A 23,144-nucleotide genomic window follows, 5' to 3' on the forward strand; every position below is an offset into this window, starting at 1 on the left:
CGAAGTCAGCATCATAATAGGTACAACTCCTACCACTGGTCCCAGACCAGTATCATTGATCCCAGATCAATGAAGGTCATCCTAGCATAGGGAGTACGGTAGATACACCGATGCATCCATCGATACTACTATGGTCCCTATCCTCATTTCCCTGCTCATTGATCATATGAGAGGTACTTCCCATGAGTCCCAGACTGCATGGGTAGGATGCCTCGACAGAAGAACTTAATCAATCCTGTCCTCACAGGAGAACTAATCATCCTGCTACACAATCGCCATGGAGAACACATCATCCAGGCCTCACAGGAGAGCTAATCATCCTGCTACATAGTCATGGAGAACACATCATCCAGACCTCACAGGAGAACTAATCATCCTGCTACACAATCGTCATGGAGAACACATCATCCAGACCTCACAAGAGAACTAATCATCCTGCTACACAGGAGAGCGAATCATCCTGTCCCACAAGAGAGTGAATCATCTTGTTCCACAAGAGAGCGAATCATCTTGTTCACAGTGCGCACCACCAGGGGAGGGTGAGTCACCCTGTGGTCGTATGTTGCTCCAGTAAGAACCGCAAGCCCCCAGAGCTCCCAGAGCTCAATGTATGCAACATGCAGGACCCTTTTACAAGGGTCTCTCGACGACTCCAAGTCGTTCGGGAAAATCACAAATTTGATCTTTCCCCGGGGCTCTAACAAAGTGTAGCGACCTGTACATCATCTCAGTGCGATGGAGCCTCCTTGCTCATCGACTTACCATATCCCAGATAAGGCAGTATCTGATGTCTATCTGCTGGAGCAATCATTGAATACGGGATTCCTCAATAATCGAATCCCACCTCTAGTTGTCACAAAGAATCATAGTGGTATTCATCATGTGTACTCACTGAAGAGTTTCCACAACCAGGCAACCTCATAGGAGCTCATACTCGTAGTTATGTATCCAGTCTCGGTGGTACTTATAACAATCGACTTCTGCTTCCTGCTCATCCATGATATCGAAGCAAAATCCAAAGAGAACCAGCACTTAAAAGTGCTCTACTGATCCTCCACACTGCCTGCCCAGTCAGCATTAGAATACTCATGCAGTTTTCATATTTCCAGCTGTGTTTTGGGCCCCGAAGATATCTCAGAAGATTCTTGGCACCAATCTAGTGAGGCTCAACCAAATATGAGCTTATCATGCTAAAACATATGTCTAGAATCCAACTCCCTCTTACTTCTGCAAATGAGAGGATCTGCACCTATCAGAAATAGTTCGTCCGTATAAGGTGCCGATATGAGAGGTCTATCATCCACAACCTTCGGGTAATGGTTTGGATCGGTTTCACTCCTAGTGAATCTCAGCGTCATCAAACAGCTATCAATCCTCTCATATTACGCCCGGGGTGTTTTGCTTCAAGCCATAGAGGGCTTTCTTCCACCTTTATACATGAGATTCCCGTTCATGAATCTCAAACTCCACGGGTTGCTCCAAACCTGTGGACTTGCTACATGAAGGGAATGGTCCCCTTGTAAGATTTTCCTTCGGTCCATCTTAGACATGTACTTTCATGCTCCTTTTGAATTCAGGCTTCCCTATCACCATCTGACTCACAAACCTCTGGTGCTATGTCAATGGACATGGTCCCCAGTGGACTTCCTGTAACTTAATACAACCCTGCACTCAAAAACATCTTTGAAAATTCTATTTTCAAATACGTACCTTTCTATCGACGAGTGCCATGCTGAAACCTTTGACTTCCATTTCCGAGATGGACACCACGTTCTTCTAGCGATCAAGTACATAAAAGAGAGATTTTGGGGTTCCTTGCTTTCTTTGAAGAGTCGACCATTCCCTTGATGACCTGCATTACTTGTCATTCCTCCGATCATTGAAGATGTCCCTGGAATGATTATTATCTTCATCAAGAGATGTGTCCCTGTCCTTTGGACACTCCTTTGCATAATGGCCTAACTTATTTCAAGGCATTCGCCTTTCCTTCCACCCTTTGATCCGAACTTCCCAATGAAGTGATCTTTAGGTAGGACATCAGAAACTTTCTGTTGCGCCATTCTGATAATATTCTCTGCTTCGACTTCACCCTAGGTGAATTAGAAGAGGGATGAGGAACCCATTGATCCTTTTGTCTTGTCCCAACTGTCTTCGATGATTGCTCTTTCACTCTTGCTTAGGCATTGTCTTCACCTCAGCTCTGATACCATGTTAATTTTAGGTATGTTCTATGCTAGAGCAATTTATTTAAATTTTCATAGATAGCAATCACATCAGCATTAAAGTAAACTGCAGATAGAACATAAATATAAATTGTAGAAGACAAGCCAAGACAAGAGGACACAAGATGTGGCGCTAGCCAGGGACAAACCCCACAATGTGGAGAAACCCTTGATCAATTCTTCTTTTATGTTCTTCAAAGTTCAGTAGAGAAAGTGAGAGAGATAGTATATTTACAATAGAAGTCAACACTTTAACTTTTGATATCTACAGAGATCAGTTGAAGACATGTTGCTTCAACTAATTCTCTAAGGTGACTTCTTCACCTATCATAGTGTTGCGTCTCGTCCATTTGTTGCACCTTACCGTGTAGCACCATCATGCATCATCATGCTGCTCATGATTACTATGCTACCCATACATCATGTTGTCCATGCATCATGCTGCCCATGATCTCATCTATCATGTTGCCCATTCATCATGCTACCCATGATCTCTTGCATCATGCTGCCCATTCATCATGATGCCCATGATCTCTTGCATCATGCTGCCCATGATCTCATCTATCATGTTGCCCATGATCTCTTGCATCATGCTGCCCATGATCTCATCTATCATGCTTCCCATTCATCATGCTACCCATGATCTCTTGCATCATGCTACCCATTCATTATGCTGCATCTTCTATCATGCATCCTTATTTATGTAGCAATAAGTAGATCAGCCTTAGCTGCTTGCTATGGCTTGCAGCCTAGAAAAGAAGCTAGGCTATAGTTCCAGATACCTTCCAGCAGACCCATCTTAAATTATCCTTCTATTTTCTTGTTGTCACCTATAGCAATCCAATATTATGACAGCAGCTTTATCCTCAGACCTATCCTTGTTGCTGCGTATATATTCTCATGTATAGTGGTTCCATAGGTCCTCACTATGACAACGTTAGGTTGCACAATATTCAAACCCTTGTTTCATGACAGCATTAGATTAGGGTTGTTTTGTACAGTGATTAGAACTTATTTATGACAGCGTATAGGTCTACGTAAACCTTCACACTACGTATTGGCTTGGCAACGACAGGTCTCCTTTTAACTGCAGCCAAATCTCCTTGACATGACTGCGGCTTCTTCTTCCTCCATTGACTGCGTGAACAGGTCTGTGTTTAGGCTGCTACAAGCAGCGTATGAAGGCTTCTAGGACAGCGTATCAATCTCTCCCGTGACTGTGTTTTAGCGCAGCTCCATTATTGCGGCCAGATCTCCTTTAACTATGGCTCCATGCCTTGACAGCGGTTCCTTTTCATGACTACGTATAACTGCATCTAGGGCATCACATTGTTGTGTGTATAGTTGCTTCCCATTGCTAACGGATTAGGGCATCGTATGGTAGCTAGGGCATCATACTCTTTAGTATCTCTCCTTCTCCAAAAACCCAAGACATGGGGAGGAGATCACCTAAAGAGTGTGTTAAAATGACTTCAAGTCCTTGCCAATTTATACTAAAACGTAGATGATGAATAGGCATGTCTATTGGGCTTCTGAGCCTACTCAAATTGCTGGTCGGCTTGATAATAATTCCATAATCAAAATAAATTCATATCTCCATATATACTTATCGGAATTGGATGATCTTTAGATCAATCCGACACCTCTCGACAAGAGGGATCCAATAAAAATATCAGCTGCCATAAATAAGCTGACCCACATGGAGTTTGGCCCTAGTTGCCAATTTTAACACCACGAAATACAATAACGAAATAAATTGATCCATATTCATCATTCATTATTCAACATTCTAGAATCTACATTGATTTAAAAATTAAATTCATCAATCATCATTCTAGATTCTAAATTGATTTAAAATTAAAATTCATCATTCATCATTCTAGAATCTAATTAATACTAAGCAAAATAGACTATAGTAGATACTAAAATCTAAAGACTGGAATAATAAATTGATATAACTAAAACTCAAAAATAGTAAAGAGTGACAAGACAAAGAGTCAATCTAAGGTACATAGAGGAATTGGTGTTCTTGATTAAATACTAATTTCATACCCCATACATTAGAAAATCCAATGGAAACGTTGCAATCCCCCCATTCTTAATCCTGAAAAAAATTGTTAACTCTGTTTGATTTTGAGCGAAATCTAAAATTCTACTTTCGCCATATGAAATCCAATGAGGTTGGAACCACTCTCAAACATTCAAAGCCATTTCATGGTAATGTTAAAAACTTAAGTAACAGGATGAAAATGAATGATAAAGGAGAATGTAGTTTTTATAGCCCCATGGGGGTAGGCGAGATGGTAATCACAATGCGATGAAGTTCGTTAGAAAGGCAGGCTCCGTACTGAAGGTCACGAGTTCAATTCCCCCGGACTAACCCGGAGCTATGGAGAGGGGCGGGCGCAGTTTCCCAGGGGTTATAGTGGTAGCGGTCAAAATCGACCACGTGTAACGCAAGTTGCGAGGCTGCTCCAGTTGTTGATTCCTCTATTAACAAAAAAAAAAGAATGATAAAGGAGAATGTCACTTTTACTTGAAGAATTTAACATTACCAATAATTATATAGCATTAATAGGGCCCTAGGGTTGAATATTAAGCCTCCCACTCATAAATCATTGTTTTCAAGCTAACTAAAGGGGGGACGCCTAACCCTTTTTGAGGGGGGAGACCCACAAGCACCCATTTTGGAGAAATGCGTCCCCCACACTAGTGAAAAGTTCCCCCTTGCGTCTCCCTACATCATCAAAAAAGGGGACGTGGCGAAATGTTTCCGCAAGCATCCCCTGTCCCAGTTGCATGGAAAGCATGAGGTGTGTGCACCCCACCCTGCAGGATGCATCCCTATGGAACACTAGAAAGAAATAAAAAAATATTTTTTACGTAATTTAAGTTTATCTCCTTATAGATGTAGTTATGTTGATTTTGTAGCCTCATAAGGTCTTTTACATTGGCTTGGCGACTTTGCATGTAGAAGTTATTTGATTGCCTCTTTAGGTGCTTTCTTGGTGGAGTATGTACAATAAGCAATTTAATTAATTATTATGGACTATTAGGCCAAAATTCTTGTAGAACACACTCACAAATAATAGACAAGATTTTCATAAAATGCGTGATTCATTCTATTCACAAGATATACATATTAATACAATTACATTGATTGTTGGTTTTCATCTTCCAAGAGGTCTCCTGTACTTCCCATAACTATTGGCATTGACTTAAAGATTTTCACCTTCCTCTCAAGTGAATAAGCCAAGTTTGCATAACCCAAGAGGATTATGCTTCCAACATTCCCCCCCTTAATTCGAAGGGGTGTATATGAGTCCAAGAAGAGAGTTGAAATGTAGAAGTGAATGGCAGCCAATGGTTGGATGTCCTCTCTAAAATGGTGGTTTAAGGATGAGCATAAACTAAATGAGGTAGAAGTCCTCTACTGGTGGTGGTTTAAGGCTAACCACCAACTCTAGAACTTGGCTCAAAGTAGTTTGTGGAACAATTTTGAATATGGCTACAAGTTGAATTCTTCTGCGAAGTGGAAGTGCTCCATGATGATGGTTTAACGATGACTACAAATTGATGAGATGGGTAGCAAAAGCCGAAGTCTTCTGCGGGTGGTGGTTTAAGGCAAGCCACTAACCAAATCATGCTCATGGAAAATCAATTTTTCTTTGGCTACAACTCATGTTTTAAAACTCCGACTCGGCTGAGGGTCAACTCCGACTCGGTATCGACTCGGCCGGCTCGACTTCAATGACTCGGTCGTTGTAAAAAATACATTAAATATTTATTTTTTATAAAAACACATAATTTTAATGATTTTCATTCATGTTTCCAAACACACAGCATTAGAATATAGATAGAAGACAACATATGATCAAAGTAGGCTCATAAATATGTCCGTTATATCAAAATGGCACCCAGTGCACTGTCCAATACATACACGATGATGATATAGAGATCAAAACAAAAACACATAACCAAGGAGGCTATAAATGGCCTCTACAACAAAAGTCTGTGACTAGTACTACTAGCTACTGCTAGAGTTGCCAACATCATCTGGGTCAGTGTTACTTGGGAGCAGGAGCGAAAGTGGGGAGCGAGAGCGAAAACGGGAGCGGGAGCGACATTTTTAGAAGCTCCCGCTTTGGGAGCGAATCTCGGAGGAGTTCAACAACCAATGTCACTAACATCAAGGTACATAGAGGGATTGGTGCTCTTGATTAAATACGAATTCCATACCCTAATACATGACAAAATTCAATGGAAACATTGCAATCCCCCAATCCTGAAATCCTGAAAAACTGATAAGTCTGCTGGATTTTGAATGAAATCTAAAATTCTACTTTCTCCATATGAAATCCAATAAGGCCGAAACCACTCTCAAACATCCTGAGTCATTTCATGGTAATGCTAAAAATTTAAGTAAAAGGATGAAAATGAAGATTAAGGGAAATGTCACTTTTACTTTAAGAATTTAACATTACCATGAATAGCATATCAATACTAGGAGAGGGGAATGGACCCCAAAGACCAACAAACCAATTAATAAAACCATTTGAAGTCCCCCATACTCAGAAAAAACATTAAAAAATCAAAAAAATTGTGTTTTTGGGGGTTCACTAGCCGCTTTCCTTGACCTGGCCGAGTTGATATGGACTCGGCCGACCGAACCAGTTCAACCATCGAGTTGAAATTTTTTTGGCCGACTCGGACCAACTCGGTCGAGTCGGTTCCAAGCCGGCTGGGTTTAAAAACACACTGGCATTGGCTGACACTAGATATACGCTCAAGCTATATGCTTTGCTACAGGTTGTGGCTCAAGCTTGGTTGGTATATCCTTAAAACTTGTAGTTGACCATCAATTCCCCCTGTCAAATACAAGGTGAGAAGATGAAGATATCTCCACTGCAAGATGTGTCAATACTTGAGAATGACCTCTGAGGTATGATCAATATATATTCTTGGTCATTGAAGACCACTGCCCAAAAGCAATCCATCCAAGGTGAATCTTTGCTCTTGCAGGAGTCTTGCGTCTGAATATCTATCTCAATGATGAGTATGTTTTCCACAATGCTCACAAGTGTGAAGATCAAAACATTGGTCTTTCACATGGCCAACCCGATAATAATGTTGGCACTTGACAATATGAAGTGGTTGTGGAAGAGAAGCAAGATGTGGAACAAGTGAACATGAACTGTACTAAAGGAACCCAACACTCTGAAACATATCCTTTAATATCCAAGACTAGTTTCATGCCTATTGTTAATAACTTATTCCCAAGGTCTAATGACCATCTATGGAAGTGCAAGCTGAACTTCGACATCTTCATGTAAATTCTACTGGGAAATGGCATCATTAATCTGATCATGTGTTGGTTGGTTGCTGCTAGGAACCAATCTCAAACTCAGAAAGGGAGTTACATTGATCTATCTAAATGAAAGGAACTTTAACATCCCAAGCCCAATGAGCAATGAACCACTTCATCTTTCAATGGGTATGATACAAAAGTAAAGCTTGAAACCCAAGCTATTACTATGAAAAGAAGAAGAAAAATTAATGAAGACACACAAGAGGGTTGGTAAAAATATGCGGAGGAGAGGGGTAACTCAAGTCCCATGACTGCTCCTACTTCACACCAGAGCGCTCAAGTTGGTACACCACCATGGCATCTTCCATGAAGTAAACCCCAAACCATACCAACTTTTACTTGCACCTGTTGATTGATGGGTCGGCCTAGGAATTGTTCCTCCCCTTGAAGTTGGAAGCACCTAATAGATCTCTGTGATAGCCCTCCCATACCTGGGCAAGGTAACTTGTTTACAAATCATTAGCTAAAAAGACATTTGAGGATAAGCCTTGAATGATGTACTTTGATGCCTTCTTCTATTAAATATAGCCCACTCTGATACTCGTATGGTTTCTAGTACCTTTGATGTTGATCTCACTTGACTCCATCAGTTGTGTTAGGTGCTCGCTCCAGGTTCAAAATAGTTATCCCTTGAGGGATTATATCATGCTTCTCCAACAATTCAAAGAGGATGTCCAACCCACTTGGAGACTCCACTAGAGCATTTAGACCCAAGATCTTGGCCACTTTTAGAGGAGTGTTGAGCCTTAGGATGATTGAGCAATGACAATTATGACCTCCTCTCCTTCTAGCACCTTGGACCTGTGCTCCTGAGCTAGTAAGTTTCCTAGAGAGATCATGTGACCCGGACCCAACAGGACGCTCCTAAGTTGTCATTGCACTTTCTTGATGGACATTGCCTTACTGGTGAGATGATTTCATGATGACAATAGACTAGGACCCCTTCAGAGGGGCTGGTACACCTCTTTTGATGATGATGTCACACCCTAGCTCTAGGGCATCTTCCATGTGTAGTTCAGTGATGATGTAGGCACCTATTGATGATGATGGCTTAATGAGCAAGGTTTGCTTAACGATGGAGCACCCATTGGACGAAGAGATGACTTGTTGATTATGTACACCCTTGAGGAGTGTCTTTCACACCTTTATGAGGAGAAAGATGCTTTATGGAGAGTAATGACACCTATTGGAGAGTTTCTAGCTCACATGTGTGGGTTATTTGAGGCACATTTCTATGTTTTAGCTTTGAGATGGCTTATTTTGCGGCTTGCTTGTGACCTTTCCCACTTGTATCATGGATGTATTTGTTATGCAACCAGCTCACAAAATAGAAGAGATTGATCAACAACTTCAAAATTAGCCTCTTCGAGGGGCAACCTCCTTTACATTAGAAAAATGAACAATTCTTGGATGATTCAAATTACAAAACCTCCTTTCTATATATAGGAGTCTAAGGGGTCACAATATAATCAGAGCTGACATAACAATAATAATGTAAGGGCACAAAAATAACAATAGTGCGTTTCTATGGGGCACAATAATAACAATATGGGGCCTATATGGGCACAACAATAATGTTAAAATTGGCAACTAGGGCCAAACTCCATGTGGGTCATCTTATTTATGGCAACTGATATTTTTCTTGGATCCCTCTCATCAAGAGGTGTAGGATTGATCTAAAGATCATCCAATTCCGATAAGTATTCATGGAGATATGAATTTATTTGTGTTATGGGACAATTTGTCAAGGTCGGCCAACAACCAAATATACGCCACTTGTGCTCAACGTTTTAGTATAAATAAAGGAGGACTTCAAGTCATTTGATAATCATCTCTTGTGATCTCACTCCCCACTTGTTTGGGTTTTTAGTGGAAGAGGAGGTCTAGAGGAGATGCTTCCTATGCAGCCCTAAAGAAGGGTCATCTAGGACAACCCTGGCCGCAAACTTGTAGGAGATCTGGCCACAGATCTAAGAGACCCTAATGTTGATTTGGGGTAGCATCGAATGTGCTCTAGCCATGAATTTGGTGGAGAGGTTGGGGCACATGAGATCTCCAATACTTAGAAAGGGTTTGGGCAGATTCTAAACAGATTAGGAGATATTAAAATAATTAATATTTTTAATGGAGTCCCTAAGTCTAAACTTAGGGAAAATAAATTATTAATGTGTATTAATATGAATCTGTGTTAGAGTGGTCCAAAAGACATGGATCAAGTCAGATCTAATCTTAGCCGTTGATTAGGGACTTAATATCGACCGTTGAAATGTCAATAGGAAAAGTATAAGAGGAGGCTTGGGGGTCACTTGGAGAGTACACCAAATGATCAATCATTCTATTCTCCAGAGCAGGGTTTGCTAAGAGAGATAGAATCAGTGATCGGGAGAGCAGCTGAGAGGCATTGAGTACAGAGGAACAGAGAAGGCAGAGATTATGCTGGGAGAGCAGCACAGCAGCCAAGGAGGGTGACGCAGAGCCTGCAAGGGCTCACGCAGGGCCACGTAGAGGCAGCCAAGTGTTGCACAGAGCACCAGAGGGGCCAACGTAGCTGACGCAAGGCCTCCTGGGGCTGACACAGGCCAAGAAAGGCTGACGCAGGGCCAGCGTGAGACAGAGAGGGGTTGACGCAGTCCAGATTGGGCAGACACTGGGGTCGCAGGAGTAGTTTTGTGCTGAGGAGCTACCGGAAGGGTTTTCTGGGGTTTCAACCAAGTGATTTCTCTAAAACTGTGGGGTATAGCTGCTAAGGAAATTCTCTGTTGGGTAGGCCAGTTACAGCACCCAGATTATACTCTGATATTGCTTAATAAGAAAACCCTCAGTTAGCTGCACTGGTTTTCCCGCATTGGGTTTTTCCGGGGACATTGGTCGAAAAAATAATGGTGTCATGTGGTGTGTTTGTTCTTGTTTCTTTTAGTTTTTGATCTGTGATATGTTGAGCATGCACTGGTGTTTATTTTCAGTATTTGCTTTGTAAATAACTTGTTAAATAAAAATTAACAAGTAGGTAGGAATAAATCAGGAAAAGTGCATGAAGGGTTTCTAAATTAAGTAAACTTAGAAACTTCAACACCTAATTTGCAGCTAGAAGAGGCCCTAATCCGCAGCTAGAAGAGCCCTAATCTGTAGCTAAAGAGAGCCCTAATCCGCAGCTAAAGTGAGCCCTAATCCGCAACTAAAGGATGCCCTAAACCACAATCAAAAGAGGCTTCTTAGTCGCAGCAAAGAAGGGAGATCTACCCACTCTTTAGGGGAACTTCTACATGCAGCAAGGCAACCCTAATCCGCAGACAAGAGGAGGCCTTAAAGGAGCCTTAACTACATATCTAAGGAAGGGTTAAACGTGCCCTAAACGTAGTCTATACATGGCTGAACGCAAGCCTAAATGCAGTCACATTAACACTATTCTAGGCCGCATTTGTGGAGGGTTTCATGTGCCCTTAGACTGCTGTGAGAAGGGATCTGAATGGTTCCTTATATGCAGTCTCATGACTGCCCTAGCCACAGGAAAAGAGAAGGTTACAGCAGTTCATTAGTGGGACTATTTGGGAGGTCTACTATATCAAGGAGGACTGTAATGATGAAGCGTGGAGGGCAGCATCTCATTGGAGGACAACGACGGTCATTAGGAGGAATTCTTGGCCAGCTAAGATGGGTTGTTAGGGATTGTGGTTAGTACCCTAACTAGACCCTAAATTGCAGCATTACAGCATGTTCAAGAGTTGACATTTCTATAGACTAAATGTTGTTGCGTTAATAATGATTGGACACTATCTGGGATACGTTTGTTGCTATGTGCTAGGCCGCAGGCCATAGCACCATAGCAAGAGTTGTTATGGGCAGTGTATCAGGGTGTGCAGCACAAGTGTATCAAGGTGCAGCATAAGTGTACCAAGGTGTAGCATAAGTGTATCAAGATGCAACACAAGGGGATGTAGCATGATGGGCATAGTAAGGTACAGTTTGAAGATGCAGCACAAGGAGGTGCAGCATGATGATATGGTGCAGCAGCATGATGTGTGCAGCATGATGATGAAGAACAGCAAGATGGGTACAACATGATGAGGTACAGCTCAGTAGTAATGCAACATGGTGCAGCTCTATGACGATGGACATAGTATGATGGTGCAGCATGATGCAGCACTATGATAGGGTGATGGAATCACATGAGTCCATATCGGTTACCTCATTAGACATCTTCTTAGAGAAGATCTATGTTCTTATCTTGTCAAGTCGAAATGTTGACTTCTATTGTAAATGTACTATCTCTCTCACTCTCTCTCTGTTGAACTATTGAAGAACATAGAAGAAGAATTGATCAAGGGTTTCCCCACATTAGGGTTTGTCCCTGGCTAGCGCCACATCTTGTGTCCTCTTGTCTTGGCTTGTCTTCTGCGATTTATGTTTATGTTCTATCCGCAGTTTACTCTAATGTTGATGTGATTGCTAATCTGGAAAAGATATTGAGCTAACTGTGAAAATTGAAAAAATTGCTCTAAGCATAGAACATACCTAAAATTAACAAATAACAATAAGGGGGCTACACTGACAATAACAATGAGGGAATACACTAGTATTATAGGGACCTAACATGCCCCTCTCCTTCAAAAAAGTGTTATCCTCAATGCTTCATTTGTTTTGGATGTTTCTGTATAAAATTCTCATCCTCCCATGTGGAACCTTCAGCGGGTAAGTTCTTCCACTTGATGAGATACTCTGAAATTGATCAATTTCGTAGTTGTCAAGTTCTTGTTTCTGTGACTGCTTCAGGTATGAAATTGATTTTTCCTTCCTCGTCAAGCTCTAGAAATATCGTTTGAACTGGGAGCTTATCACCTATAACTTTCTTTAAGCATGAAACATGGAAAACTAGGTGCACTCAAGAAAATCTGGGAAGCTCCAATTTGTATGTCATAGTACCAATCTTTTGCAACGCCTTGTAAGGACCATAATACTGTGGTGATAATTTTTATCCTTCTTAGCTTGCTTAAGGGACATTTGTTTGTATGGTTGTAGCTGTAAAAATACTCAGTCGCCTACATCAAAACTTATTTCACTACGATGTTGATATGCTTGTTGTTTCATTCTTTTTTGTGCCAAAGTGAGGTTATCCTTTAAGAGTTGGAGAATTTGTTGTTGATGTTTGATGTGATCTTCCACTGCTTGAACCTTAGAAGTTTCCCTTAAAGATGATGTGATGGATGGTGAATGATATCCATAAAGTGTCATAAATGGGGACATTTTTGTTGCAGTATGGAAAGAAGTGTTATACCACCATTCAGCCAAAGGTAACCACTTGACCCATTGTGTTTGTTTATCAGATACAAAGCAACGAAGATATCCTTCAAACATTTGTTCATTATCTCAGTTTGCCCATCAGATTGAGAATGATAAGATGAGCTATGAGCTAATTGAGTACCCAGACAAGAAAATAATTTTGTCTAAAAATTTCCAGTGAAAATGGGATCTCTGTCGCTTACAATAATCTTTGGGTTCCCATGTAGCTTTTGAATTGTTTCCATAAATGCAGTAGCAATTGTACTAGCTTTAAATGGATGAGATAATGCACAAAAATGTGCATACTTGGTAAGTCCATCAACTACCACCATGATGACACTCCTTCCTTCGAACTTGGGTAAACCTGTGATAAAATCCATTGAAACCTCCTCCCAACGTTGACTTGGAATGGATAAAGGTTGCAACAGACCCGGGGTCTTAATTGTCTCAAATTTATTTTGTTGGCAAACCAAACATTCCGCTACAACCTTTTGAATATCAGATTTAAGGCCATCCCAAAAGAATTCCTTCTTAACCCTGTGGTAAGTTTTTAAAAATCCTAAGTGCCCTCCTAAGGGAGAGGTGTGCAATTCCAGAAGAATCTTTTGTTCGAGATGGGAATTCTTACAAAGGTATAAGTGATCTTTGTACCATAATGAATCATTTTTCATGTATCAAATGTACTGGGATCTTGCTGCAACTTTTGAATGAGTGTCCATACTTCTTCGTCATTCTTCCATGCATCCCTTGCTTCGGTTATCCAATCTAGTTGGATAATAGTAATGGCAAAGCAATGCTTCCACATCCTCATCCTTTTTTGAGAGTCCATCTGCAACAACATTTTGCTTCCCTTTTTTATAGATGATTTCAATGTCATAACCCAACATCTTTGTGACCCATATTTGTTGCACTTCTGAAGATAATCTTTGTTCTAAAAAGTATTTAAGACTATCATGATCCGTTTTTACCTTGAAGTGTCTTCCCATTAAGTAAGGTCACCATTTCTTAAGTGCATGTAGTATTGCCAACATTTCCTTCTCATAAATAGTTTGGTGTAAATACTTTCCTTTGATTTGACAACTTTCAAAAGTAATTGGTCTTCCTTCTTGCATTAAAAGAACACCAATTCCATTTCCTGAGGCATCATATTCCACAATAAAGGTTTTTGTGATATCTAGTGTAGCTAAGACCGGTGCTTCGCACATTGCCTCTTTAAGATGTTCAAAGACCATAGTTGCTTCTAGAGTCCAAGAAAATTCATCTTTCTTCAGTAATGTTGTTAGAGGTGTTGCTATTCTCCCATAATTCTTAACAAACTTGCGAAAAATCCTCGCAGATGCTTTATGGATGTAGGGATTTTCCATGCTTTAATAGCATTAATTTTGTTAGGGTCTACCTTAACACCCTCATGAGATACAATATAACCCAAATTTTCCACCTCCTGTACTCCAAAGAAACATTTGGAGGTTTTTGCATATAATTGTTTCTCCTCCAATAGCTTGAGCACCCTATCAACATGTTGAACATGATCCTTCCAAGACTTGCTATAGATTAGTATAACACCAAAAATATTAACACAAATTTTCTAAGGAAGGGTTTGAAAATGGAATTCATCAAACCTTGAAATGTAGAAGGTACATTGGTAAGGCCAAAAGGCATGACCAAAAATTCATAATGACTCTCATGAGCTCTAAATGTTGTTTTCGGAATGTCTTCAGTCTTAATTCTTATTTGATGATATCCTGAATGAAGATTCAACTTGGAGAAGCAAATTTCTCCATGTAATTCCTCCAATAATTCATCAATGACAGAAATGGAAAATTTATCTTTAATAGTGAGCCTGTTGAGCTCCCTATAATTCGGACACATGCACCATGATCCATCCTTCTTGTGCACCAATACTACTGGCATAGAGAAAGAACTTTGACTAGGTTGAATTATACCAGCCTCTAGCATTTCTGCAACCATACGTTCAATTTCACTCTTTTGGGCATAGGGATATCTGTAAGGCCTGATGTTTGGAGGAACACTTCCTAGAATCAAATGAATAGCATGATCATGATAATGACTAGGTGGGAGGCCTTTAGAAGTCTCAAATACCTTGGAATGATTGTCCAAGACTTTTTGGAGATCTGGAGAAATAGATGATTTCAATGTTTGAACCTCTAGTAAACATAATTGCGCAATTACGCCCCATTGTTCTTTCTTTAGAAGCTTTGTCATGCCATTAGAATTGATTATATTTCCTGGTTTCCCTGTGATACCCCTTAATTCAACTTCCTTTCCTTCCAAAAAAAAATCAGGAAAAGTTCTTGAAAATTAAAAGCTATCATACCCAAAGATTGTAACCATTGGACAACTAGTACAACATCAGCACCACCCATTGGAATGGAAAGCATTGGACTATTCAACACATATTCTCCCATGGATAGCTTGATATTATGGCACTTTCTAGAGCAATTTATAGTTCCTCCATTTGCAACCATCACTTGACACTCTAGTGCTGGATATAGGAAGCAATTCAATTCCTTGGTTATCTTACAATGAATAAAATTATGGGTACTACCTGAATCAATCAACACTATTACCTTTTTCTTCTTGATATGTCCTTCTATCTTGAGAGTTTCAGGAGTGGTAATTCCTGCCAATGCGTTACAAGATGTGGTCAGATTCATTTCTTCTTTCTCTGGGGTTAGCTCCTAGTGTATATCCTCTTCTTTTGACTTTTATTGTTCCTTTTCTTCCTCCTCTTCACAATCTATGTAAAATAATTTCTTCTCAGCACACTTATGACCTTTAGTGTATTTTTTATCACAACTGTAACAAAGCCCTTTTTCTCTTGTTTCTTCCAATTGTTGTGGTGTCAACCTTGTAGGTTGTAGAAGGCTAGGAGCAACATAACTTCCATCTTTATAGTTGTGAGTGGTGGAGCAACAACACTTCCATCTTTATAGTTGTAAGTGGTGGGATTCCTTATTGCCATAATTTTTCTTTCAATTTTTCTTGCCAACCTGAATGCCTTCTCCAATGAATCATGTTCCCAAAGGCGAACCTTATGTTGGATGTTATCCTTTAAAGTCCCTATGAAGGCATCAATCATATGCTCCTCTAGAATATCATTCACCCTTATATTCAATTTTTGGAAGTCCTCAATGTGCTCTACCATTGAACCCTTTTGTTTGAGATTTATCAATTGGCTAAAGGTGTTGCTCTTTGTATCCTCATAATGTGATATCATTTCCTCCGTAAAAATTGACCAAGTGACAATTTGTTTACGAGAGCAAAGTCATTGATACCATGCAAACTGATTGGGTTCTAAATATAAAGTTGCAATGCGTACCTTTTGTGTGTTTTACACATTACGGAGATCGAAATATCGCTCCATCTGTAGTATCCATGTTACGGGATCCTTGCCATCAAACTTCCTCATATCGATCTTTGGAATATGGTGGATCTTCAATCCAACATTAGAGTCTATGAAATCATGATTAACATTTCTTTTGTTCTCATCATGAGTTTCCTCTACTAACTTTTCGTCATTAGGAAGCATTTCTTGTAGCAACTTTGTCAAAACTTCCTTCAAACCTTCCATGTCTTTCTTCAAATCTTCCATGTTGCCTTTCATTTTTGATTCTATACCATCAATCTTAGCTTCCATGTCATTCTTCAAACCATCCACTTAGCTTCTGTTACTTTGTGTAAGAACAAAATTTGTTGCACTTGGTCTCGTAATTTTGATATATCATGTTTCATTTCTTCCTCTTCTTCATGTGTCATAGTAGAGCTTTCGGGTTGCTTACTAGGTGTTTCCATTTTCTTTCTTCGAGGCATCAATTAATGATAATTATGCTTCACTATGCCCTTTGAATCACTTCAAACTAATTTTTCAAACAAAACTTATGCAAATTTTAAAAACTACGCACCTTTTTCTCACTTGTAGGAAGCCGATATTGAATCTATTGTATCTCTGTAATTTCTTATCTCCAATGTCTGAAATTTCGTCCTATGGTAGCCCTCTGAGTCTTCTTTCCAAACCCACAAGTCAAACCAAGATTGGAGTCTTCAAGGAAGAGTTATGTACGATCACCCACGATGAGATGATAATAGACTAGTTCAATAGAGCGAACTTGTACGGAGTACCACTTGTCATTGCTTCGACTTTCAGCCTTAAAATTGCTACACGACAAACTACAGTCTGTGCACTTTCATCCACTTTTTACAGAATTCAAATCCGATGCCTGAAACGAAAGTTATGACAATTTTCCCTAGGTCACCTGTTTATGACGGAATTTTGGAGCCTACAAAAACCCTAACTTCCCCGGATCATATCTCCGAAAATATAGCTAACCAAGATCTGATTTTTTACACGTCGTTCATCAAGATTTTGGCTCCACATGGTAAAAATTCTAGCTTCAGAAGCCTCGTAGAAAAAAAATTATGGAGAAAATACCAAGATGGCTTGTTTGAAAAAGTGAAACCCCGAATCCCAAGCTCCGATACTAAATGTTATGCAACCAACTCACAAAATAGAAGAAGAGATAGATCAACGACTTCAAAATTAGCCTCTTCTAGGATCGACAATCTCTTTTACATTACACAAATGAACAATTATTGGATGATTCAAATGACAAAACCTTGTTTCTATATATAGGAGTCTAAGGGGTCACAATATAATCAGAGCCGACATAACAATAATAATGTAAGGGCACAACAATAACAATATTGGGCTTCTATGGGGCACAATAATAACAATATGGGGATTACATGGGCACAACAATAACAATAAGAGGGCTACACTGACAATAACAATGAGGAAATACACTACTATTATAGGGACATAACAATGTTAGTTGTTGGAGCTCTTAAAGCCTTCTGGAGGGAAATCGACCTATCTAACCTTGTATGAATAGAGAGGTTGATTCCCATCTCTAATTGTGAAAATTTCAATTATAACTCAATTACCAGCTCTTTTCTCTAATGTTCAATGTTGGCTTAGTTGAGTGACTTGCCCAAAGGTGGAATTTTGTGGTGAAGTGGTCTCTTTTCAAGTTTTTGATGTTGAGTTTTTGTTGATGCATGGTGAAGTAAGTTGGTTTATTTGTTTGACTTGGTTTATCTTCATAGGATTATTATTCTCATTGTTAGGATGGTTTATTTGGCAATATTGTTGCATTTTCCCTTCTTGAGATATCCCATCTTCCAAGAGTTTAAAGAGTGGAGTTCATTTATTACCTCCCTCAAATTACTTTGAAAATTGAGAACTCTAATTTCAAACCCTAGCACAAGTAGGTTAATTGCAGTTGTCTATAATGAGACTTTTTGAAAGCCTTTCCGGTGGGTTTTTCTGGTCAAAATCCGGCAGCAATTTATTGGAATCGCAAGTTTGATAGCTAGTTTCTGCACAATCAAGGCGTCCCAGGGGTTTTTCAGGGTGCTGAATCCAAATATGCAGTTAAAAAACCATTTTAACTACAACAAATCAAGATTTAACCTCAATTTCTTCCGCCGGATTCCGTCACCGGAATCTCCAAAAAGTCGCATTATAGACAACTCCAGGTTAATTTGCCCTAGTTTTGTTTGAATTAGGATTTTCTCTAAAGGAAACCCTAGCTAGGTTTATATCCTAGACTCTGCATACCCTAGGTTTGATAAGGCACTAACCTTCATACCCTAGGATGAGAAGGCATCAAAATTTTATTTTTTCTTTTGAATTTATACAACCCTCATTAATAAAAGCTTTTTTATTTCATTGCATGAGTATTGTGGATAAATTCAGCAAAATCCTCTTTAATTGGCTTAATTTTGCTCATTGATGTATGTCCTTAAATCCACAGTAGTTGGACTGACTGTCCAATAAACCCAGGTTGTACACAGCCAATAATACTGTTACAAATGTAAACAAATCAGATTCAATTTAACTGGGTGTTGTAACAGCTAATTTAACCTACTTTCCTACAGAACCTGGACTGTCTTTCTCAATTTGTTGGTCGAAGAGGGTACTCAACTCGTTGCCTGGGACAGAGTTGTGGCCCTGTGACACTGGCAGCCTCTGCGGTCATCAGTCTCAAAATACATAGCCATTGTCCTCACACAGTCCGATTTTCACCTTTTTACCCTTCACTGCTCAGATGGTGTTCTTCTGCTTTGCTGCCGAGAATTGTTCCTGTAACAATGCAGATTCCCAATCTTTGCCCTAGCTGCTCAGAAACCCTCAAAACATCTCACAACAATTAACACCTTTGACTGAAGGTGCCACCGAGTTCTACTTGACTAGACAGATACCAATTTCCATGGATCTGCCTAACAATTAATAACAGAAGATGAATGGAGAATAAAGACTAACTAGGGTGGAATCTTTCACCACCGAAATTGGTAAAGAGAAAGGGGTATCAAAACCCTCAGAGCCACAGCTCAAGAAACAATATATTTTGATCCAAATTGTTCCAGCTTTCATCTATTTATAGATTCCCTCAAGGAGTTTCTCAAATGTGAGGGTTGCATTGCAACCCCAAATTGGGCTTTTTTGCCCCAGCCAACCCAATATTTTCCAAATGTTGCCCCAAACATTGGAAAAATTGAGTTTTCCCCCTTTATCAAGACTATATCCTACGGGATTGGATAAGATATTTCGTCCTCCCTTAGTCAATCAATTGGGAGAGGATATTACACACTAATTGAAGACCTCTTTACAAATTATATGCATTTCCCCCAAGACTGTGCACAACGAGATTACAAACATTTTCTGTTATCAGGTCAGGTTGCATGAACAAAGAATTACATGTGAGAATAACCACTGTCTTCCAATATCCCATCAATAATTGTACCCTCTCTGTCTTAGTCACAAAATGATAAAGTGAACATCCTACAGTCAGGAAGACTGTGCAAATAATTTTTTATTTATAACCCTCCTTGCTGCACATATTCTCATTTGATAACCTATCATGGTTTGAGACATAACTTGAAGATTTCCTTCTGAAATCTGAAAATGCACTCTTTTGCAGTGGTCCTAAATCCATCATATCCCTGTTCTATTTGCAAATCTAATCTCTTTACAGGTGGATTTAAACAATCCATTAGAACTGCTGGAAATGATGCTTCAAGCACTCATGCATCTTGAAGAGTAACATCCAGAATTGGTCAAAACTAAAGTTCCTGAAATTTTTTTCAACTAATGGCACTGTAAACTCTGCACCAACGTTGAAACATAAGCTCCAATCTTGTCAATGTCATTTCAATTCTTTGTTGTTATCACAAAAGCAAGGTCTCTTTAACCCCATAAAGCACTTGAGTGCTTGATAAAATTATGTCCATGATCAACCTTGCTTTTACTTATTATAATTTAGCCTCACATTCTTCCATAATATAAGATAGATCAACTACGCCGTTAAATTATAACCATTCTGGAGGTGGAACATAGTGAAGATTATGATGGCTTCAGATATATTACAGAACAAATGAAAATTAATATTGATTTCTAATTGTCTTCTTGAAACTCCCAAGTTATCCAGTAACTCCATTTGTACCAATGGTTTAATCCATACTCACAACTCAAGCATAAGCAGACTTATTACTGTTGTCACTAAAATTCAACCCTCGATCTGTTACTTTGGCAAGAAATGTGATAGTAAGAGAAGTGGCTAACCTCAAATATGTTGAGATAAGAAAGCCTTGTTCTAAATGTCATTCCGAACACAGGTTCCCACCATTTTAAGCCAGCCACACTAAAATGCCCTCTGCATTAATGAAATTGAATCAACAGTCGACCAACTGCAGCTGCATTTCCAGCCCCACAAGTAGTAATGCTCTGGACCTCGAAACAAGGCATGAAGCTCAATAGATTTTGAATTTTGAGTTGGTGAAATGCAAGGTTCAAACACGCAAAACTAGTGTTCCACATTAGCCTGTATTCCATTGCAGCTTCATCATCAGACCATGTATCCTTATGCAACACAAATACATTCCCCTCTGTTATCTAAATAAGTTTTCTGATGATATTAGAAATAATCTGTAGCCTCTCTAGATGCAATGCCCAATCTTGAAATCTAGCAAACCTAATGACTACTAAATTGGTGAATAGATTATATTCTAGATCACACAGAAGGAAGATGCTATACACAGTAGAATGTCCCCAAAAACGAATCAATTACAGGTGAAAATGAACTTCATAAGTATTTTTACATCTGAAATGCTGTTCAACTCAAGCGTGATTGTGTTTAGGAGGATATGAAAAATGTTGTGTTTAAAATACTTGGATATCTCTACCTGTTTATAAAAAAATTGAAATTAAATAATATTTTATCTATGCTATGGATCTGAAAACGTAAATCTTCAAAACAGCAACATTATAGACAAACCTGTCGTTGAGGAATCAAGCTCTATTGTCCAGTCAGTTTCAAATTGAAGACCATATATGTCAAGCATGCTGTCAGAGATGACGGATAACAATAGATCTACCATTGCCACTCCATTTGCCTCCACGTTTAGAGTGCGATTAAATTCCAAATCAAAATATAGATGGCAAGGAGAACCCTGTAAAATTAAAGGTGACACAAAATCTTTAAAAGCAAAGATAAAAGTTATTATTAAATGCAGTTGGTACAAACTACATGCACTCTTGCAATTGATTCCAAACAATGTTCATTTGGCAAAAACTTCTGGTTCTCGGATTAAAAAGTAGGATATCAAACATTGTGTTATGACAATTGCTCAGCAATTATTAAAGATACCCTAACCAAAAAAGACTATTGAAAAGTAAGCAGACATTTCAGATAAGGAATCTACATGAATAACACTAACAATAACAAGGAACAACACGTAAAATTACAAGAAACAGCACCTAAGGCCAAATCTCAAAACATGTGATGTTTTCCCAACAAATCTCCACCAAAAATGATGTTTTCCCCATCCTTGAAAGTAACATTATAATTACTCACACTTCTTTTTCTTGTTTGTAGATCTCCATATTGGCAGGCCATATTTGGGAGATCATTGAATACAAGTGGAAACCTCATACAATCCTTTGCATCTGGTTGAGTTATATCTTCACCCATTTTTTCTATGGTAAATCCCTCCATGTTAAATCAAAAGTTATGGAAGACCTCTTCCACTGCATTGAGAGAATGCTCCCAAACAGAAGCGTAAATAACTCTGTGCATTAGCTACTCCAAAAGTAAATGATTGTTGATCATTTATTTGGTTATGATATAGTAATCCAACCCTGATGAAATGTCTTGATAGGTAGCTTTCTTTGCCCTATAATATTATTTCCTTCTTACTCTTCAATGTCGATTTATTTCTTCCCAAGTATCATTGGTTTTAAATATTAATTTTTATAGTATACAAGGTTCATGATAAGAGGAATTTTGCTAGCCTCGAGATGGACATTACTTGGAAGCATGTAGCTGCATACATATAACAAGAGTGACGAAGTAATTAGCAGGTCATGTAATAATAATGAGGGAAAGATCATGAACAGGGCATTAGTGTACACTGTACATGTGCCTTATGTACACTTGTGTTGTGTACATTGGTAGGCTGATACTTTCACAACAGTAGAGTAGATCTGGGATCTAAAACAGGCATCATAAGAAAAATCCTCATTGATGAGTTGGAATCCAAAAGACAAAAAAATTTCAACAAACTGGATCAACAATAATCATAGAGATGGATCTATGGAAGCCAAAGACGATTATGTCATATTTTTAACTGGAAATGGTTAACTACATATAAATCTAACCTTGGTTAAGATCCTCATAAGATCATCTCAAGAAATGATAAATATTGAGATACTAAATATGGAGTACTTTATATTATCACTGCTTCCATTCCTATTAGCAAGCAAAACTCCACCAGCAGACCTGCCTTATAATAATACGCCATCAATCCCTGTCACTGCTAGATGTCTCTTTGTTTGGATTGGTGTTTTTCTAGCCTTAGGGGAGTGTTCCTAGGGGTTGTATATTGTTATCAAATAAAATAAATCTGTGTAAACTTCAATTTGACTTGCACACCAAAAACACACTCTTGATCTACCAATAAGAAATCAACAGCAATAATAAATTTAACAGTGGTCAAAATTGGACCTATTGCAACAATATTCAGCACCTTAGTGCAAAGCCTCACTAAGCAACCCGTATCAAGTCTAACAATGGGGCTTGTCACCACAAAATCTCACACCTTAGTTCAAAGCCTGACCAAGCAAGGAAAATGTGCAACAAACCAAGGGTGTCACCACTGTCACCTCAGCAGCAGCCCCTCTTCTATTTTAGTGATGACAA

General features: G+C 39.1%; 1 protein-coding gene across 3 annotated transcripts in view; it reads right to left on the reverse strand.

Moving 5' to 3' along the window:
• The window catches only part of LOC149214773 (DNA primase), a 344,533-nt gene that overhangs the window by 178,475 nt on the left and 142,914 nt on the right, over positions 1-23,144 (reverse strand). For all 3 annotated transcript variants that reach the window (XM_089390964.1, XM_089390963.1, XM_089390965.1), the window contains one exon: positions 21,222-21,396. In XM_089390964.1, coding sequence (XP_089247090.1) covers positions 21,222-21,396 — 175 coding nt within the window. The remainder of the gene's footprint in view (positions 1-21,221; positions 21,397-23,144) is intronic.

This window comes from Pinus tabuliformis, chromosome 1_1 (assembly GCF_031772625.1).
Source record: "Pinus tabuliformis cultivar Carrire ecotype Pingquan chromosome 1_1, CPIR1, whole genome shotgun sequence".
Taxonomy (NCBI): Eukaryota; Viridiplantae; Streptophyta; class Pinopsida; order Pinales; family Pinaceae; genus Pinus; species Pinus tabuliformis.